The sequence below is a fragment of the Phaseolus vulgaris genome, chromosome 11, assembly GCF_051622355.1.
Source record: "Phaseolus vulgaris cultivar YP4 chromosome 11, ASM5162235v1, whole genome shotgun sequence".
NCBI classification, from domain to species: domain Eukaryota; kingdom Viridiplantae; phylum Streptophyta; class Magnoliopsida; order Fabales; family Fabaceae; genus Phaseolus; species Phaseolus vulgaris.
In genome coordinates this window covers 1,757,555-1,774,222 of record NC_143508.1, presented here as the reverse complement: position 1 = coordinate 1,774,222, position 16,668 = coordinate 1,757,555, and the positions used below count along the sequence as shown (strand labels likewise).

The 16,668-nt window shown below is 33.5% G+C and overlaps 3 protein-coding genes across 5 annotated transcripts; 1 reads left to right on the top strand and 2 right to left on the bottom strand.

The window, feature by feature from the left end:
• The first annotated feature begins 404 nt into the window (after positions 1-404).
• LOC137832291 (cinnamoyl-CoA reductase CAD2) lies at positions 405-7,565 on the top strand. Of its 3 annotated transcripts, none has more exons than XR_016517713.1 (7): positions 455-666; positions 746-915; positions 1,723-1,914; positions 2,727-3,007; positions 3,116-3,278; positions 5,138-5,321; positions 7,311-7,565. XR_016517713.1 is itself a non-coding variant. In XM_068640371.2 (6 exons), exons 1-6 carry the CDS (start codon positions 552-554, stop codon positions 7,456-7,458), a joined length of 972 nt encoding a protein of 323 aa, XP_068496472.2. In that variant the 5' UTR covers positions 405-551; the 3' UTR covers positions 7,459-7,565. The 3 variants fall into 3 exon arrangements, 1 of the variants encoding a protein (XP_068496472.2); XR_016517714.1 differs by having other exon boundaries at positions 456-666; positions 2,446-3,007; XM_068640371.2 differs by lacking the exon at positions 2,727-3,007 and having other exon boundaries at positions 405-666.
• A 1,308-nt stretch (positions 7,566-8,873) lies between these two features.
• LOC137821750 (phosphatidylinositol N-acetylglucosaminyltransferase subunit C) lies at positions 8,874-11,255 on the bottom strand. Its single transcript, XM_090297651.1, has 2 exons — positions 11,091-11,255; positions 8,874-10,080 (listed from the first exon to the last, which is right to left on the bottom strand). The coding sequence occupies exon 2, from the start codon at positions 9,883-9,885 to the stop codon at positions 8,974-8,976; it is 912 nt and encodes a 303-aa protein (XP_090153777.1). The 5' UTR covers positions 9,886-10,080; positions 11,091-11,255; the 3' UTR covers positions 8,874-8,973.
• A 1,671-nt stretch (positions 11,256-12,926) lies between these two features.
• On the bottom strand, positions 12,927-16,379 carry LOC137831172 (myosin-like protein). Its single transcript, XM_068638749.2, has 5 exons — positions 15,692-16,379; positions 15,104-15,400; positions 14,445-14,618; positions 14,009-14,227; positions 12,927-13,514 (listed from the first exon to the last, which is right to left on the bottom strand). The coding sequence occupies exons 1-5, from the start codon at positions 16,094-16,096 to the stop codon at positions 13,146-13,148; spliced, it is 1,464 nt and encodes a 487-aa protein (XP_068494850.2). The 5' UTR covers positions 16,097-16,379; the 3' UTR covers positions 12,927-13,145.
• Positions 16,380-16,668: the final 289 nt, after the last annotated feature.

Sequence of the window (16,668 nt, the reverse complement as noted above, 5' to 3'; positions counted from 1 at the left end):
ATATTTAAAATTATTATTTATAAATATTATTTTATATACTAATATATATAAAGTCATTATATATATATATATATGTATATTAATATAAATATAATAATCTTTTATTATGGTTTTTATATTAATGTAGAATTTGATTTGAGTTTTTATATTAAAAAATAAATTGAAGAAAAACAATACTAACATTTTTTAAATTAAGGAAGCTTTTGTGTTTATCCCTAGCCACATGGGACCGTGTTTTTTATGCTCACTAATAGATTAGTCAATTAGATTGGCGCAAAACATAAGCATCCCTTGGAAAGGTATTTCTTCCTACAACCCCATCAGATTTCCCTCTGCACCCCCATACATTAGGTAAAATTATCAAAATATCTTATTTAATGAATTCCGAAAAGCAAAAACATTCTAGAAAAAGTAATGCATAAATTATTTTTAAAAGGGTAAATCCCAAAATGTTTTATTTTCCGTAGTGTCTGAAATCAATTATTGAGTAGACTACATAAAAGAAAAGTAGAGTGAGTTAGTTGAGACAATAATATTATACTATTCTTGGAATGGAGAAGGAGAAGATAGTGTGCGTGACCGGTGCTTCTGGTTATATTGCCTCATGGATCGTCAAATTCCTTCTTCAACGTGATTACACAGTCAGAGCAACGGTTCGCGACCCAGGTCAGTTCCATCCATTCCTAAACCCTAATTCCTCTCTGAATTGGTTTTTGGTATGAATATGAATGGAATGATTGTGTAGGTAATCCGAAAAAGGTGTCGCACTTGGTTAACCTTGATGGAGCAAAAGAGAGGCTGCATCTGTTTAAAGCGGATTTGTTGGAAGAAGGTTCGTTCGACTCCGTCGTGGAAGGCTGCGACGGTGTTTTTCACACCGCTTCACCTGTCCGTTTCGTAGTCAACAATCCACAGGTACTCTTACTATTCTGTAAATAATTCAATACTTATTAGGTTTCTAAAACATTCGGAAAAAAAAAAATTAAACTAACTCGGTTTTTCCCAAAGAGTTAAGTAAGAAAAGAAAAGAAAATCTCAAGTATGGTAGATTGGAGGATATATTCACTGCATATGGTATTGAACTGACAGATACGCTGTTGCATTTCCTCTTTTTACGCTTGGAAGGAAATATTGTGCTGATATAGTCACTTTCCAATCAAACTTGTTTACAAGTTCTTAAGAATTATTATTATTATTATAATTATTCTTGTTTCTTGTTATTATTATTATTATAATTATTCTTGTTTCTTTTTATTATTATTATAATTATTCTTGTTTCTTTTTATTATTATTATAATTATTCTTGTTTCTTGTTATTATTATTATAATTATTCTTGTTTATTATTATTATAATTAGTAGTATTATTAGTATTGGTATTAGTTCTCCAGATTCTGTGTCTGCATTTTTAACATCGTGAATGCACTTGTGAAATTTTATTTTACTCTCCTTTATTTTTCTTACCAGAATTTTCCTTTGCCATCGGCCAAATTATGTGAGCTTCATGAAAACTACACTGTAAAATTTAAGCTCTTGCGTTGGCCTTTGGTTTCTTCCGGTTATTGATGATATATATATGGCTGATAGATAATGTGATTAACTAAGTTGGAATTTTTTTTTTTAAAAAGTTTGTAATCCAGATTTTGAATGGCCTTTTCGTAACCTTCTCCAAACAGATAGATTGCCTGTTTATCCACTTTTGACCTTTGTTTTCCCTATGTCAGGCTGAATTGATTGATCCAGCAGTGAAGGGAACTCTTAATGTTCTCAAATCATGTGCAAAATCGCCATCTGTGAAGCGGGTTGTCTTAACTTCTTCTGTGTCTGCAGTTGCATTGAATGGAAGACCAAAAACTCCTGAAACAGTGCTTGATGAGACATGGTTTTCAGATCCAGATGTCTGTAGGGAATTAGAGGTTTGTGCTATTTTGCTAAATTTTAGAAGAAATGAAATCCTGAAGCCCATGATAAGTGGAATATATGATTTTGATGTAGTTTGTCCTAAGTTGGGAACTGAATGGCATTTGTTTTTTTCTAAACAAATTTTTTATATCTTACCACTACATATGAATAACGTAAGTTATTACTCTGCATAAAGGAAGTATCATCTCAATTTACTTCGGAAATAGTCCGTACGTATTCAGAGTCTCTATTATAGATGTTCTCATCATCAAAAATATATATACATGTTCTACGCAACCTTAGAATTGGAGAGTAAAATTATCAACCAAATTCACTTAAGCAATGCTCTGCCACTTTGGGGATGTTTTGATTTGACCACCTTCAGTGTTTGTTTTGGCATCATCTAAGAACTGGATGCTAATTCATTCTTAACTTTTCCGATTCTCTGGTTGTTCAAAAATATTTATATTCAGGGTTAAAGATCAACCTTTTGATTGCCGCATTAACATGACAGATAAGTCTTCAACCATTTTTGCCGGTTTCAGGTGACAATTAAATCTCTAACAATGACGAAAGGGGAAGAGTAGAAATTTAATCAATGAGACATTTTATTTTCATCTGTTGTGTTGGGTCTTTTGAGGGTATTCACCACGGAGATCTCACAACAAATAAAACCTGATCCAAATCCACATAAGGGATTGATATCACCTCCAACCTAAACCTTATGTGTCTTCTTCCTTATATGTTGTTTAACTTTCTTACTTTTACTCAATGTGGAACTTGCACTGACACTTGGATTCCTAACATGTTGTCACTCTTCTTTCAGTTTTATCTCCTTATCATCTTTCTCCATGAGACAAATATGCATAAAAAGTGAGAAATAGACAGTTACTAAATAAATTTCCTCCTGTTGAACCTTGGCCAAATTTTAACATAATAAAATTCCCTGAAATCTATGGCCCCTCACCACAACGACTGCTGCTGTTACTGACTTCACTTCGGCATCACCTGTACCTGTGCGTACTGTAGTGGAAGAGATGAGCCATAAAACTTCTTTTCAAGTTTTAACATTATTCAACAACTGTTTAGTACTGTACTGTCTATGTTGTAAGTCAATCTCCAATATATTTGTTCCAATATTCTGTAGTAAATTGTCTTCTAGAGTATGTTACCATGCTTGTTTATTTTCTTGCCATTTCTTATTTTTGTCTGCAGTTGTGGTACTCGCTTTCAAAGACTTTGGCCGAGGATGCTGCCTGGAAATTTGTAAATGAAAACAACATTGACATGGTTGTTATTAACCCGACAATGGTAGCAGGAACTCTCTTACAAGCAGAGATTAATGAAAGCGTTGAGCCAATTTTAAACCTGATAAATGGTAATCTTATTTACTCTTGAAGTTATGCAGTATTAAAATTCTATTATCTGCTTTTCCTGCATTTGGAATTCTGACTTACATGTGTTCGAACTGCAACTGAAAAAGGGAAACAGAAAATATGGAAAGGCAAATATTGTAAGAAAATGATCATATACCAATAACTACAATTCATAATAAGTTCAAGAAGACGCATATTGTCATTCATCACTAATTATTAATGGTCTCAAAAGTCTCTAAATAACAAGACAGACTGAATATTGTTTAATGCTTTTATTAGGTGTTTTGTGTTATTAGATAAGATTAAGGTGCCTAATGATCATTGAATATTCTAATGCATTACTACTGCTGTAGTTTGGAGGTTCTCTAGTCAAGCTTTTGTACCCGTGGGGTTTATGTGCGTTGATACTGTTCAATCAGTCAAACTTGAATTGATTCTTTTCAAGTTTTCCTTTATCTCGTAGCAAAAAACTTGGAGGTTGGGAACGAAGGCAGGGGATTTTTTTTTGTGGGGAGGAAGGGTTAGAATTATTGGGACTTGCTCAACATGATATTATGGGGTGACCATGTTTAATTTGGTCGAAATTAGGATACCTTAAGCTTAAAATAATTCACAAGTTTCTACTGTAAGATAAATAAATCCACTTCGGAACCAGCATGTTGTCATCCTCAAAGAAGATAGATAAACATCCTATTTCATTGATAATGCTCGAGTCAGGATTAGTTTAGTAAAACCTGCAATATGCTGAAGCCCAATACTACACTGCCATAAAATAAGTGCGACTTCAGAACAAATTCCTTTGAAGGGAGTATTTCTCAAAAGATTGTTTTAATATCAGTCTAGTCCTTGAAGTTTTTATGAATTTCATTTTTGGAGAACAGAATTTTCTTGGATAAATTTGAAGAATGATGTAGTCTATTGATATAAGTAATCTTTTTGAACTAATAAAACGTAACAAAATAAATCTTTGGATTGATATGTGTACTTGATCTTGGTCATCATCTATTGAATAAGTAATCTTTTTGAACTAATAAAGCGTAACAAAATAAATCTTTGGACTGATATGTGTATTTGATCTTGGTCATCATCGAGTTTTTTTTATCGTATGCATGGTGTGTTTATTTAATGTTAAAATTTGGTGAGAAAAGAAATAAATAAAATGCTTAACACTAATTATTATCTCTGCAGAAAAATTTCGATATATTTTCGTATTTACTATTTTCTATTTACTGATACATATCACAACACGAATCTTAATTCATATGATTTTACTTTTTCATCAATTCTCATTGAAAAAGTTATAAGTCGTGGGACCTTAAATATTTAAATGTAAAGGAATTTGAAACACTTGTGAATTTATCATACTTCATTATATCTACCTTTATTTGTCACTAATGCATGTACTCTATTTATGTAATTAATTGTTTCATTTTCATTCTTCTAAAATGAAGACCTTCTATATATCTAATAGTCTTTGTTTGTATGAATTCTGTTGAGTTGTTTCTACTTTAAACTGTTTACAGTTTATCATTTACATGATGATATATTTGAAGTAATTTTTAATTATACTTGAATCTTGCTATTCTATACAAAATTATTATTATTCTCGATTGAAAAAATAACTTGGCGATTGAATCTAGAGTCGTAAATTACCTGTTTACTTAGGTTAAAATATTAATGGATTTGCCATGTGCCTCAAATATATTCCAGGTTAGATTTGACTTTTGCTTAATAAAACTAGGGAGCACTTATTTTAAAATTTAATAGCCTAAAAATTTATATTACAAAGTGAGTCACAGTGGGAGAATTGCTTTAATATATTTGCCAAAAAGACACTAACTCTTTAGCTTATTTAATGCAGGCAAACCATTTCAAAATAAATCTTTTGGGTGGGTCGATGTGAAAGATGTTGCCAACGCTCATATTCTGGCTTATGAGATCGCTTCAGCTAGTGGAAGATACTGTTTGTCTGAGAGAGTCATACACTACTCTGAGCTTGCTACGATTTTACGTGATTTGTACCCTACATTACAAATTCCAGATAAGTAAGTTTTATAAAGCATGCATTAGAATCCCCATTTATTAAACTCCTTTCGTACCAATCTCTTGGCTTGTTTGAAAACTCAATTGATAAAATAAATCAAACTTTTATTGCAAGTTAACATCAATTTATGCATCTTAATTTTAGAGTTTTATTATCTAAGCTTAGTTACATAATAAACCTGAAAATATATATTCACCCTTCAACTGAACTATGTTAATGACATGTTCCTGAGATTTAATGACAATGCCATGATTGCATACCTTCCATCATATTGGATGTCAAAATAATTTGACCTCCAACTTGAAAAATCTTGTCTTGTTTCCTTCTTTTCTTCTAACTAGGGTTGGTAATGGATTAAAATCCAATCCAAATTCATTATTGGATAAAATTCATATCCATTTTAACTTTAAATTTAAATAGAACTTTATCAAAACCATATATCCATTTTAACTTAGATAAAATTTAAATAGAACATTTTCAAAACCATTTAAAGTGGATTAAATCTAGATTCAATTAATCCACTTTTTCAAGTACATTAAATCTATTTTGATAATATGGCTCGAACCAGGCCTAAGCTGACGGACCAACTCAGTTCGACATCGGCCCAAGTTCAGAAGACACGACAATTGTCCGGGCCTGGATGATTCAACATCAATCCGAGCCCGTTCGACTAGACATCAGTCAGCGCCCAATCGACGCAACATCGACCCAGGCCTGCTTCACTCGACATCGGCCCGAACAACCCAAAATCAATTCGGACCGGATGACTCGACATCAACTCTACCCGACATCGGCCCGAACTCGAACAATTGGAAATTGGTATGGGCCCGGATGACTCAATATCGGTGCGGCTTGACATTAGTCGGGGTTTAGGGCCCAATCGACTCAACATTGGCCCGCTCGACATCAACCTTAAGGCTCGAGAGGCTGGCTCGACATTGGCTCGGGCCCACCTGGCTCGCGTTGACCAGGGCCCAATCGATTATACAAAGACCTAGGCTCTACTTAACATTGGCTCAGGCCAATTCATCTCAACCCCTGTTCGTCTCAACCCGAGCTTGGATGACTTGACACCAGCCCGAGCCCAATCGACTCCAGAACTCGAACGACTCGAAATAGATTTGTGCTCGGATGACTCGACATCGGCTCGAGCCTGAAAGACAGACATTGATCCGGGCCCAATCGACTCTACATCGGCTCGAGCTTGAAAGACAGACATCGATCCGGGCCCAGGCCCGTTTGGCTTGACATCAACCCGGGCTTGCTTAACTCAACATTGGCTTGACATCAACTCGAGCCTGCTCCACTCGGCATTGGTTCGGGCCCGCTTGGCTCACGTTGACCAAGGCCATGATAGATCCACGCTCCACTCGACATTGGTTTTGGCTCAACATAGTATTACTAGTAGTATTAGTTCGGCTTGACATCGGCCTTGGGCATGCTTGGCTCACATTGGCCAGGGTCCAATCAACATTGACTCGGGCTTAGGAGACTCGACATTGGCTCAAACCCAATCGACTTGACATCAGCCCAGGCACGCTCAGCCTAGGCTCGGGTTGACATTGGCCCGGGCTTACTTGACTTGATATCAACCCGAGTCAGCTCGGCTCAACATCGACTCAAAAATGCCCGGCTCAATATAATTGCCCGGGCTCAGCTCGACATCGACTGGATTGTCTTGGCTTAACTTGGATCAGGCCAAGTCAAAATTCATCCCAAAATACAATTTGGATAATCCAAAAATGTATCCAATTCTAATCCATATCCAATTAAATGGATTTATTTCAAATTCAAATCCATATTTTTGAATTTGAAATCTAATATCATTTATTAAATAGATTAAAACTAATATGGATATGGATAATTATGGATTGGATTTTGTAATTTAGATTTTTATGGATAATTTGTGTATGCACTTGTCATTAAAATATTTAGCCTTTTGCTTTTAATTATAAATTTGCACTTTCTGAAATGTGAACAATGTTTTCAGGTGTGAGGTAGATGAGCCGTATATATCAACATACCAGATTTCAACAGATAAGGCAAAGAAGGAGTTGGGAATAGAGCTTACTCCTTTGGAAGTGAGTATCAGGGAAACTGTGGAAAGCTTCAGAGAAAAGAAGCTTCTCAACTTTTAATCCGTTATCTATTATTCTCCAAGATGACTGTGAAATAAAGGTTAATATTTTTTGACAAAGGATAAACTGCATGTTATAAACTGTACAATGAAAACATTTGTGACGTAGATCTACTTTTATTTATTCATTCAAGAGGTTAACGCAGGAGAGGGAAAAAATATCAATTGGTAAAGCTATAACATATATGGTCCTCTCACTGTTCTTCAGTATTCACGGTGAAAAAAAAGTGAAACCCTTAGGAGAAATCTCCAAATTATAGACCAACTCCTCCACCTTCCAATCCCTTCCTATCACTCACATGCATCCTCAAGCCTCCACAAAGTATCCCTTCGTTAAAAATAACCTTCATACAATAAAGTGCTAAATATGTTTTTCATACTTTTATTATAACACAAAATTAATTTTTGTGCTTAGTTTAAATTCTAGTCTTTCTAATTATTTATTGTAAAAAAACTATTGAAATAAATCATTACTCAACAAACAAATTTTGTATGTAAACTATATTATAATATTAGAACATCCAAATTAATGATCAGTCAAGATATTTTAAGATCTTAGTTCACACTAAAAATTAGTTTGTTACCTTAAAAGAGCTGGGTAAAGCTCAAATATCTTTCTTATTACACGTACTAAAAAAATCTAAAGTTTAAACTAAATTTTGTGTGAAAGTGCATGAAAAAAAGACATATTTAATTCTTAAATAAAATACACCCACTACTCAAAATAATAATTTATTTTATTTTTTAACATTAAATTTGAATATACATTATTATATCATATTTTTAAGGTTGTCAAAAGTATTATTTTCCATGTGAAAATAAAGATTGTATAAAAGGTAACTTTTTCTAACTTCCTAACACATGGAAATAAATATTCTCACTTTCATATTTCGAAGACAGCAAAAAGATTTTATGGAATAAATGTCTTCTCTCTTTTTTTTCTTATCTATCTAATATATACTCAAATGATACAATAATGAAAAGCCTATACTAGTGTTGTTGGGTAGTATATACAAAGTGTCGAACAAAAGATACTTTGCTGTATACACTTTGCACCTAAGATAAGAGGTTGGTAAATGACTTCAAATTCATGAGCCATTACTTACTTTAACCTCAACATCCATGAGACGTCATTCTGTAACCAACATTCTTTAAAATTATCAGGTATACACAATACGCCGTACATGTTAAGAGCTAATGCGATTAAGAACTTATTTATTTCTTTGAGAGAATGTAGTGAAAAAAGGGCTCAAAACTAGTTTGTTTGAATGTGTCAAAAATGAATGACACTCTAAATTGGGAATGTACTTCCATTGTACACACAACTTTTAAACCATCATTGGTTATCCTTCTCTATAGCATGAATACAATCATCATTTTCCCACCCTCCCCCGACATGAACTATAAAATTAAAACTAGTCCAAGTGGTCAGTCAGCAAATTATACTCCAACCTAAACAACATACAAGGCACTAACAATGTAACATACAAGGTACTAATAATGTAACAATGTAACATCAGTCTGTAATATCAAAACAAAGTTTAGCCTCATCCCAAGGCCCATTGATCTCAAACTTGTACTCCTGAATCCTTATAAGCCAATAAGGGCAAACCACATTGACAAAAACCAACAGACTAAGTAGCACAACAAAAAGGAGGCGATGCAGAATGTACACAAAACTTAAGGTCATGGCCATCAAACTGATAGAAAAGCATAGGTGCATGCGGAAGGAATATTTTTTAATACAGTAAGTGACAAGTGGAGCAAAAAGGAAAACCTGCAATGAGAATAACATGATACCGAACACATGTAGTCTTGATGGAAGGCGAGAAGCAATAAAAACAGAGGCGACTACAGAAGCATTTACAGAGATACAACTGGTCAATGCTGGATTCTTAAGAACACCTGGGGCTTTGACAGTGGATTCTGAATAGTCATGCAGAAAAAGGTGAAGTACTAGAAGTGATGCAGCTACTGCCCAGATGGAATCCGAACTAATGGACCTTGTAAGAGTTTGATAGATGGGAGCCAAAACATATAACACGGTTATGAAAAAGGAGATATTAAGGACATAATGGAGGAGAAGGCTAAGGGAAAGCATTTCTTGAGTGAAAAGGAGAATTAAAAAGCCTGAAACAAGAAGACTTACATCAATAAATAGGAGAGAATTTTCATCAATAGTTGATGTAAGTGTACAAGTCCAGACCAAGACAACAAGAGCAACAATGCATAAATATTCAGAAATGGATACCGAGTCCAGCATCACCTTTAGCATGTCCCTTTTTACAACACTGGCATTCATGACCATTCCTTCAAGAAAAGATTCATCTGTATGATTGTCATCATAACCAGGTTGCATACCACCATATGCTACTTTTCTCCATCTGGGACGAGGCGATGAAGAATTATTAGCCAAGCTAAGATCCATTGCAATAAGTTCTTTAATTTTGGGCCTGCGGTGTCAAAACTATTATATGGGAAAACCTAAATGTCCTTTACTCAATAAATCTTGCTCTACAGACGTGTGCCATACTTGTCTCATGCAATCAGAGGGTAGAGCATGTCATATTTCAGTTCCACTATCTTGTCTTTCAAGCTTGTTTATGAAGGTTATCTCCATATTCTGAAGAATAAAAGATAATGAAATTACATACAAAGGAGAAAAATAGGCAACTCACGGCACATATGAATGTCATCTAGATATTCTGAATAACAGGTAATGAAATTACATACAAATGAGGGGGGAAAGGTAACTCGCATAATAGACAATATCCAAGATTAATTAATGTTATTATCACTAGTCCAGACTAAGGGATTCAAATTTTTAATAGTATCATGCATAGATAAAGCATAGAACAAAGAAAATCGATACATGAGATGCAAATATACATCATGTTATTCAATAACAGTTACTGACACTGAAGTTATCACCAACCACATCATTGAGCAAGAAGAAATTCCACAAACCAGGAATGTTCAGTTTAGTAGGTAAGGAAATCTAAAGCATTATAGACTGTAAATGGTTTGGATATTAATGGAACCTCATCAGCAATATCTTGTTCTGCATTCAGCATTTCCAAGGAAAAAATCTTGAACAAACCGAATAATAAATAAGGATTGTGCATTATTTGGTTTTGAAAACCAAACAGAATTGTAATGAACAGGAAAAGCGGCTGAGTAATTTTGAACAGAAGTGCTTAAATTATGCAAGAACAAAATGAACGTTTGGTGTAACAAACTTAGTGTGTTTGGATTCACTTTTGATGCGCTTTAAACAGAGGTTTCCGCTTTCCAAAACATAGAACAGAGAAGTAACAATTGTTCTTAATCTAACGAAAGCCAAACACGCTGGAAGCACAATAAACCACTCGTTCTTTAACCGGTTCTAGTTTTACTTAATCATCAGTTCATATAAGAAGAAAATGCATAAAACTTAACAAAATCAACAAAACAATGACATATTTGTAGATCGAAATCCCAATTTAACAGACGACAGCAAAGAAAAGTAGAACCAAATGTAAGAACACCAACACACGCTGAGAAATTAGGAGGATTCGTTCAGTGAAGATAATCACAATTCAGAATAGCTATTTCAAAGGAATGAAAAGAAAGAAACAGAGAAATGGAAAATACCACGATCGTGAGAAATGTAGATTGAAACTCTCCAAACGACGCTGTTACGAGTTGAAAAAGCAAAGGGAAATTGAAAGAACAAGAAGAAGAAGAAGATGAAGAGGCGGAGAAGGGTTTTTATATTGAGTTCAGAGGGTGAAATGCGAATCAAACATGCCTTTGTTTGTTTGGCACCGTTTGATTGTGGATATTTATAATTAAATATAAAACGGTTTTTTAATTTTTTTAGAAGAGTAAAAAATAAAAAATAAAAATAATACTATATCTTTCTAAGTATTTTTTAGTTATTTTCTATTAATAACTTTTATTTGTACTTTATTTCTGACTTATATCTTTCCACTTTATCAAATTTATTGATTTTTGGAAAGTTTGACATTAAATTATTAAACTACTACTGTTTTAGTCTTTTCGATCTCCAAAAAAATATTATGCAATTTATAAGTTATACTAGAATTGAATTTTTAAATTATATTATACATTTATGATAAATGTTTTTTTATCATTTCACGCTAAAGTTATTCTAAATTATTATAAACGTTTAAAAAATGTTAAATTCAATTAAATAAATAAATTTAAATTTAAATATATAAGATATTTTCAAAAAATTTAAAAAAAATCCCATAAACAATAGTTCTTAAGAAAATTGCAAGTCAATATATGTATGTATACAGACTTCTGCAATGCATGAGATAAATATTTATTTTGATAAATTAAAAAATAAAAATATATAAATTATATTATAATTAAAATTCATAATAAAAGTAACTTAAATTTATAGACTGCGTTTTCGATTTATGATAGACTATTTATAATATTTCTTTTCCATTTTTTCTTTTCTGCATTTCACATTTTTTATTTTCACTTAGATTGAATTATTTTCCATTGGCTCTGCAAAGACGTCTTCTTCCTCGACTTTCGTATATTCTTCCTTCACATCCATAAATTTTTTATTTAAAAAATGTCTTTCTATAATTTTGAATTATGTAATTTAAAAAAAATTTCAAATTTGTAATTAGTTTTTGGTCCATAAGTTTTTTTTTATGTGTGATTAATTTTTGAGCTATATAATCCTAAAGTCTTTTATAATATAAAATTAATTTTTGAATTATGTAATCTTTAAAAAAAAAAATTTATGCGTAATTAGCTTCTAGATTATATAATTTGAAATACCATTTTCTTTAAAAATATATTTTGAATGAAATAATTTATATGTTATTTTCAAATTATATAATTCAGAATATTATTTCAAAAATATATTTTGTGGTATTCTGGATTACATAATGCATAAACTATTTCCGAATCTCATATTAGCTATTAGATTATATAATCCAGAATATATATATTTTTTAAAATTGATTTCGGATTTTATAAATTTATGGAGATGAAACAAAAAAAAACAAAAATGTATTAGAAGGATTCCAACTTATATCCAAATCCATTTTAATAATCACCAATCCTATAACACTCAAAGATCTTCAATCTTAACAGTGAACTCATTAGACGGCAAAACAAAAAAGGACAACTTTTGCTTGTGGCCATATCCAACAGGGGAAGTTTAAGTGTTGGAAATAAATAGAAATGCAAAAACCTGGAATCAAGAAGACAAGTATTGACCCAGAAGCAAACTAGTGAAAATTTTCTAACAATGTAGCAGCACTCAATTCAAGGGATCCAAAAATCAACCTTCAATTAGAACAGTTGCTAGCTCATAGCTAACAACACCTTACACGTTTTTTAATGTTGTTTTCTAATTAAAATTAGAGTTTTATCTCAATAATCAATCTCTCATAAAAAGATTAAAATTCAGTTCAGATTGGAGAAGAACTTCAAAATTACTGACATTCAGAATGCTGACATTATTTCTCATAGCATATAGTACATATTACATGAAAGATCTCAAGCTAGAAACCTTAAAACATGAAAAACCTGATTGATTCATTGTGCACCTTGTCCCTGTTGTTATCTTAGGATGTGCTGTTTTATGTTAGAACAGAACCAACAGGCCTAATACATTGAAGTGGAGAGTTAGTGAGTCACTGCTGAATTTTCTCAACATCACAAAGGGAAAACTGCTTTGCCATTCTGTCTCATCAACAATGAGGAGTTGCCAATGTCTCTCAGTGGTGATCTTTTTGGTGCTAAGAATCCACCACTACCACCAAGTGTTTTTCTTTCCCCACTCCTTAGAACATCACTGTGCTTCCTATTTTCTGTAACGTTATTGCTTTTATTTGAGGAACAAACCACTATTCGCTTCTCCAACTCATTCTGTGATTCCATGGGAAAGGGCAACCATTTGGTCCCCTTAACTGCATTCTGTTCCTTCCTCAATCTTTCAAGATCACTACGAACCATGGAGAGTTCTGCTTCAACTTCCTTCGTTTTACTTTCAGATGAAACAGCTTTTTCTTTCCATTCTTGCACCTGTGGAAGTGTTGGAAAACTCAGAACTAATTCTTCTTTTTTGTGTAGATACAAAATGGACTTGCGGAAACAATAAGCAAATAATAGAATTATAGAGAAAAAAGAATAATGACACTTTTCTCACGTGAGAAAACCTTTTTAACTTTGAGAAATAAAAACTCACGGAACCTAATTAAAAAAAATATCCATTATGAATATAGGATTACAAGATTTTCTCAACACAAAGAAGACATGAGTGCAAAGATTATATTTCAGAAAGTTCATCAGATGAAAAACATGGAAGCATTTATTAAGAAGTGAGCTTCAAATCTAACTCAATTTTATAAAACTGACTTATAAGAATGAAATTTGCATTCACATATAATATATGAAATATCCTTATCATTAATCGATGTATGTTCTTCAATAGCATTGATCATGAATGAACAGCATTGATCATGTTAAGTCCAAAAATTTATAGATGTCAAATTAGAGAAAGGAATTGGATATCTTACATTATTGTGAAGGGATTGGATATCAAAATCATACTGCCGAGCTCGATCTTCCCAAAAATCTCGAGAAGCCTGCAATTCCTCCATCTCTTCCCTCACCTGACCTAGCATCTCCTGCATTTGTGACCATTGCTCAGTCTCAGCTCTAACTTGCTCTACAATTCTCCGTACAACAGTTTTGCAATGCCCTGAGCATGGATTCCCTTCACAAGATAATATTTCCTGCATGGTTTGTGAATTCAAAGTTTGGTGAGAATCCACTTTCTTAATTCAGTTTAGTCAAGAAAACTGTGTTTTACATCAAAATGGTTGACCACTCAAATCAATTCATCTCTAGATTTTACTTGGATTAAACAGGATCAAGTGTGGTTTCACTTTAGCCAACGCTGTTTGTTTATGATTTAGAGTTTGGTGATGAACTAAGAAATCATGAATATACCTGATGATGTAATCTCATGGAAGATGAATCTTGAAATTCAACTCTCTTGGAAGTTGAAGCAGAACTGGCAAGAGAACTACTAGCACTAGACAGCAGTGAGTTATACTCTTCCTCCATTCTCTGTAATAATATTCCCTTTGACAATCCCTCCATTTTTCTCCTCAGAATCTCCACCTGTAAATTTTAAAAAATCCGTTGAGATGAAATCACCAAAATCACAAGAAAAGACAACATGACAAAACAATCAACCTTTGTTAAAATTAGATAAGCTCACTGGAGACTGAAATTTCACTCTAGAAACATAACAAAACATACACTATGATTTCCTTTATCCTGGTAATCAAACAGATAAGTACCTTCCTGCAACAAAAGTCCACAATTTTTTCCTCCCCAAAACCAAATTTGAAGTGATAATAGTTTGGTTGAGTAAAAAAATGATTTTCCAAGTTTCAAGTACAGTGCCCACTGCACACAATCTTTTCAAAATATGATGCTTCGAAGATCTTCTAAACTCATTTTCTGAATATCTTTCTAAAACACAATTTAGTTCTTTTAACACCAATTGTTTCCAAGCTCATTTTACTAAAATATGTATAACAGGATCATAAAAAATTCAGAAGGTAAGAAATAGTCAAAACTCAAAATACTATCATGCTTACATTTAGTTTTCCACTTGCAACAATGCTATCATCAATTCTGCTACACCTTTTAATTGACAGGCTTATGTTTTCCATCTCTTGAAACTCCCTCAAATATATCTCATCTGATGATCCTCCAATCTTCTCCAGTCGCCTCTGCAGAACAGAAACTTGCTTGTCAAAATTTTTGTTTTTACTGCCTCCTAAATCCTTCCCCTTCGACCTCTTCTGCAATCTCTGAAGCTTCTCAGTCAACTCGTGAATCTCCTCATCCAAAACCATATCAACATTCTTCCCTTCACAAATCCTGATTCTTCCCTGCACCCCACTTTGCAAGTCAATACAAGTAAATCGAAACCACTGAAAACTAGCCCCCCAAAGATTCACAATGCATCAAAAATGACAAAAACTATTTTGTTTAGAAAACCAAGAGAGAAGATGTTTCTACAAAGCAAAGCAAATATCAATTCCACTTGCAATAGTTTGGACCATCAACTTTGAAAATTGGAACAACATAACAGACTTGAAAAAAGGGCATTCCTCAGAGTTAAATTCAGAAACACAAGTGAAGAAGAACACTGAAACGAAAAAGTGAGTAGAGAGACTAACAGAAACAAGTGTGTGAAGAGCAGATCTTAGAGTTGTCTCCATCTTAACACGACTCCTCTGCAACTTCTTAACCGCAATCTCCTTCTCCACCCTCAACAAGTTACACTCAGCCCTCAACATTTCCGCTTGAAACTTCCACTTCTCTTCCTCCAAGGCCCACCCTTTGGGACTCCCTACTCTCTCCCTCCTCCTCTCACCCTCACTACCAATGTTGTTGTCCAGCACCACTATGGGAGGACGTGCACGTCTTTCTCTATCAATCAGAGTCCCCAACTTGGTGCTATTGTTGGCCTTAAGGTCCCTCCGGAAAGAGGGTCTCCGGCGAGGGAAGTGCAGGATCCTGGGGGTAGGAGGAGGAGGAGGGTGGTGGCGCCACTTGGGTCTTCTTGATGCTGCAGTGGCCATGTTTTCAATTTCATGCAATGAAAAACAGAAGTTGCGGTCTTATATACTGTGAAATTTCTTAATATATAGTGGATGTGGGATTTGTAACAAGTTGAAAGAACTACAAGAATATCTGAATGTGAGATACTCTTGTAGTATGCTGTAGTAATAGATAGACAGAGAGAGAAAGAGTGTGAGTGGTGGTGTAACTGAGAAAGAGGTGGTTGGCGTGCAACCTCGTGAAGTGGAAGAACAGAGATTTGAAATGGAAAAAGTTGTGTGTTTGTTGTGATGACAAGGTTTTATGGTATGCGTTTTCTCTCTTGTATTTATTTCCAACGTTGGACTTTGTTACTTTTTTACGGGAATTTGAAAAAGGTCACTTTCAAATTACAAACACAACATGCATTATCATCACTTTGCTTCCACCAACACAACACAATACGTTAAAATCTTCATCCATTTTACCTTTTAATTCACACTTCGTTTACTACGTTAATCCCTATATTAGACTCAACCACATCATTAACTCGCCTTTTATACTTTTTTAAATTAAGTATTTAAATTAAAATGATTTCAAAACACTTTTTATA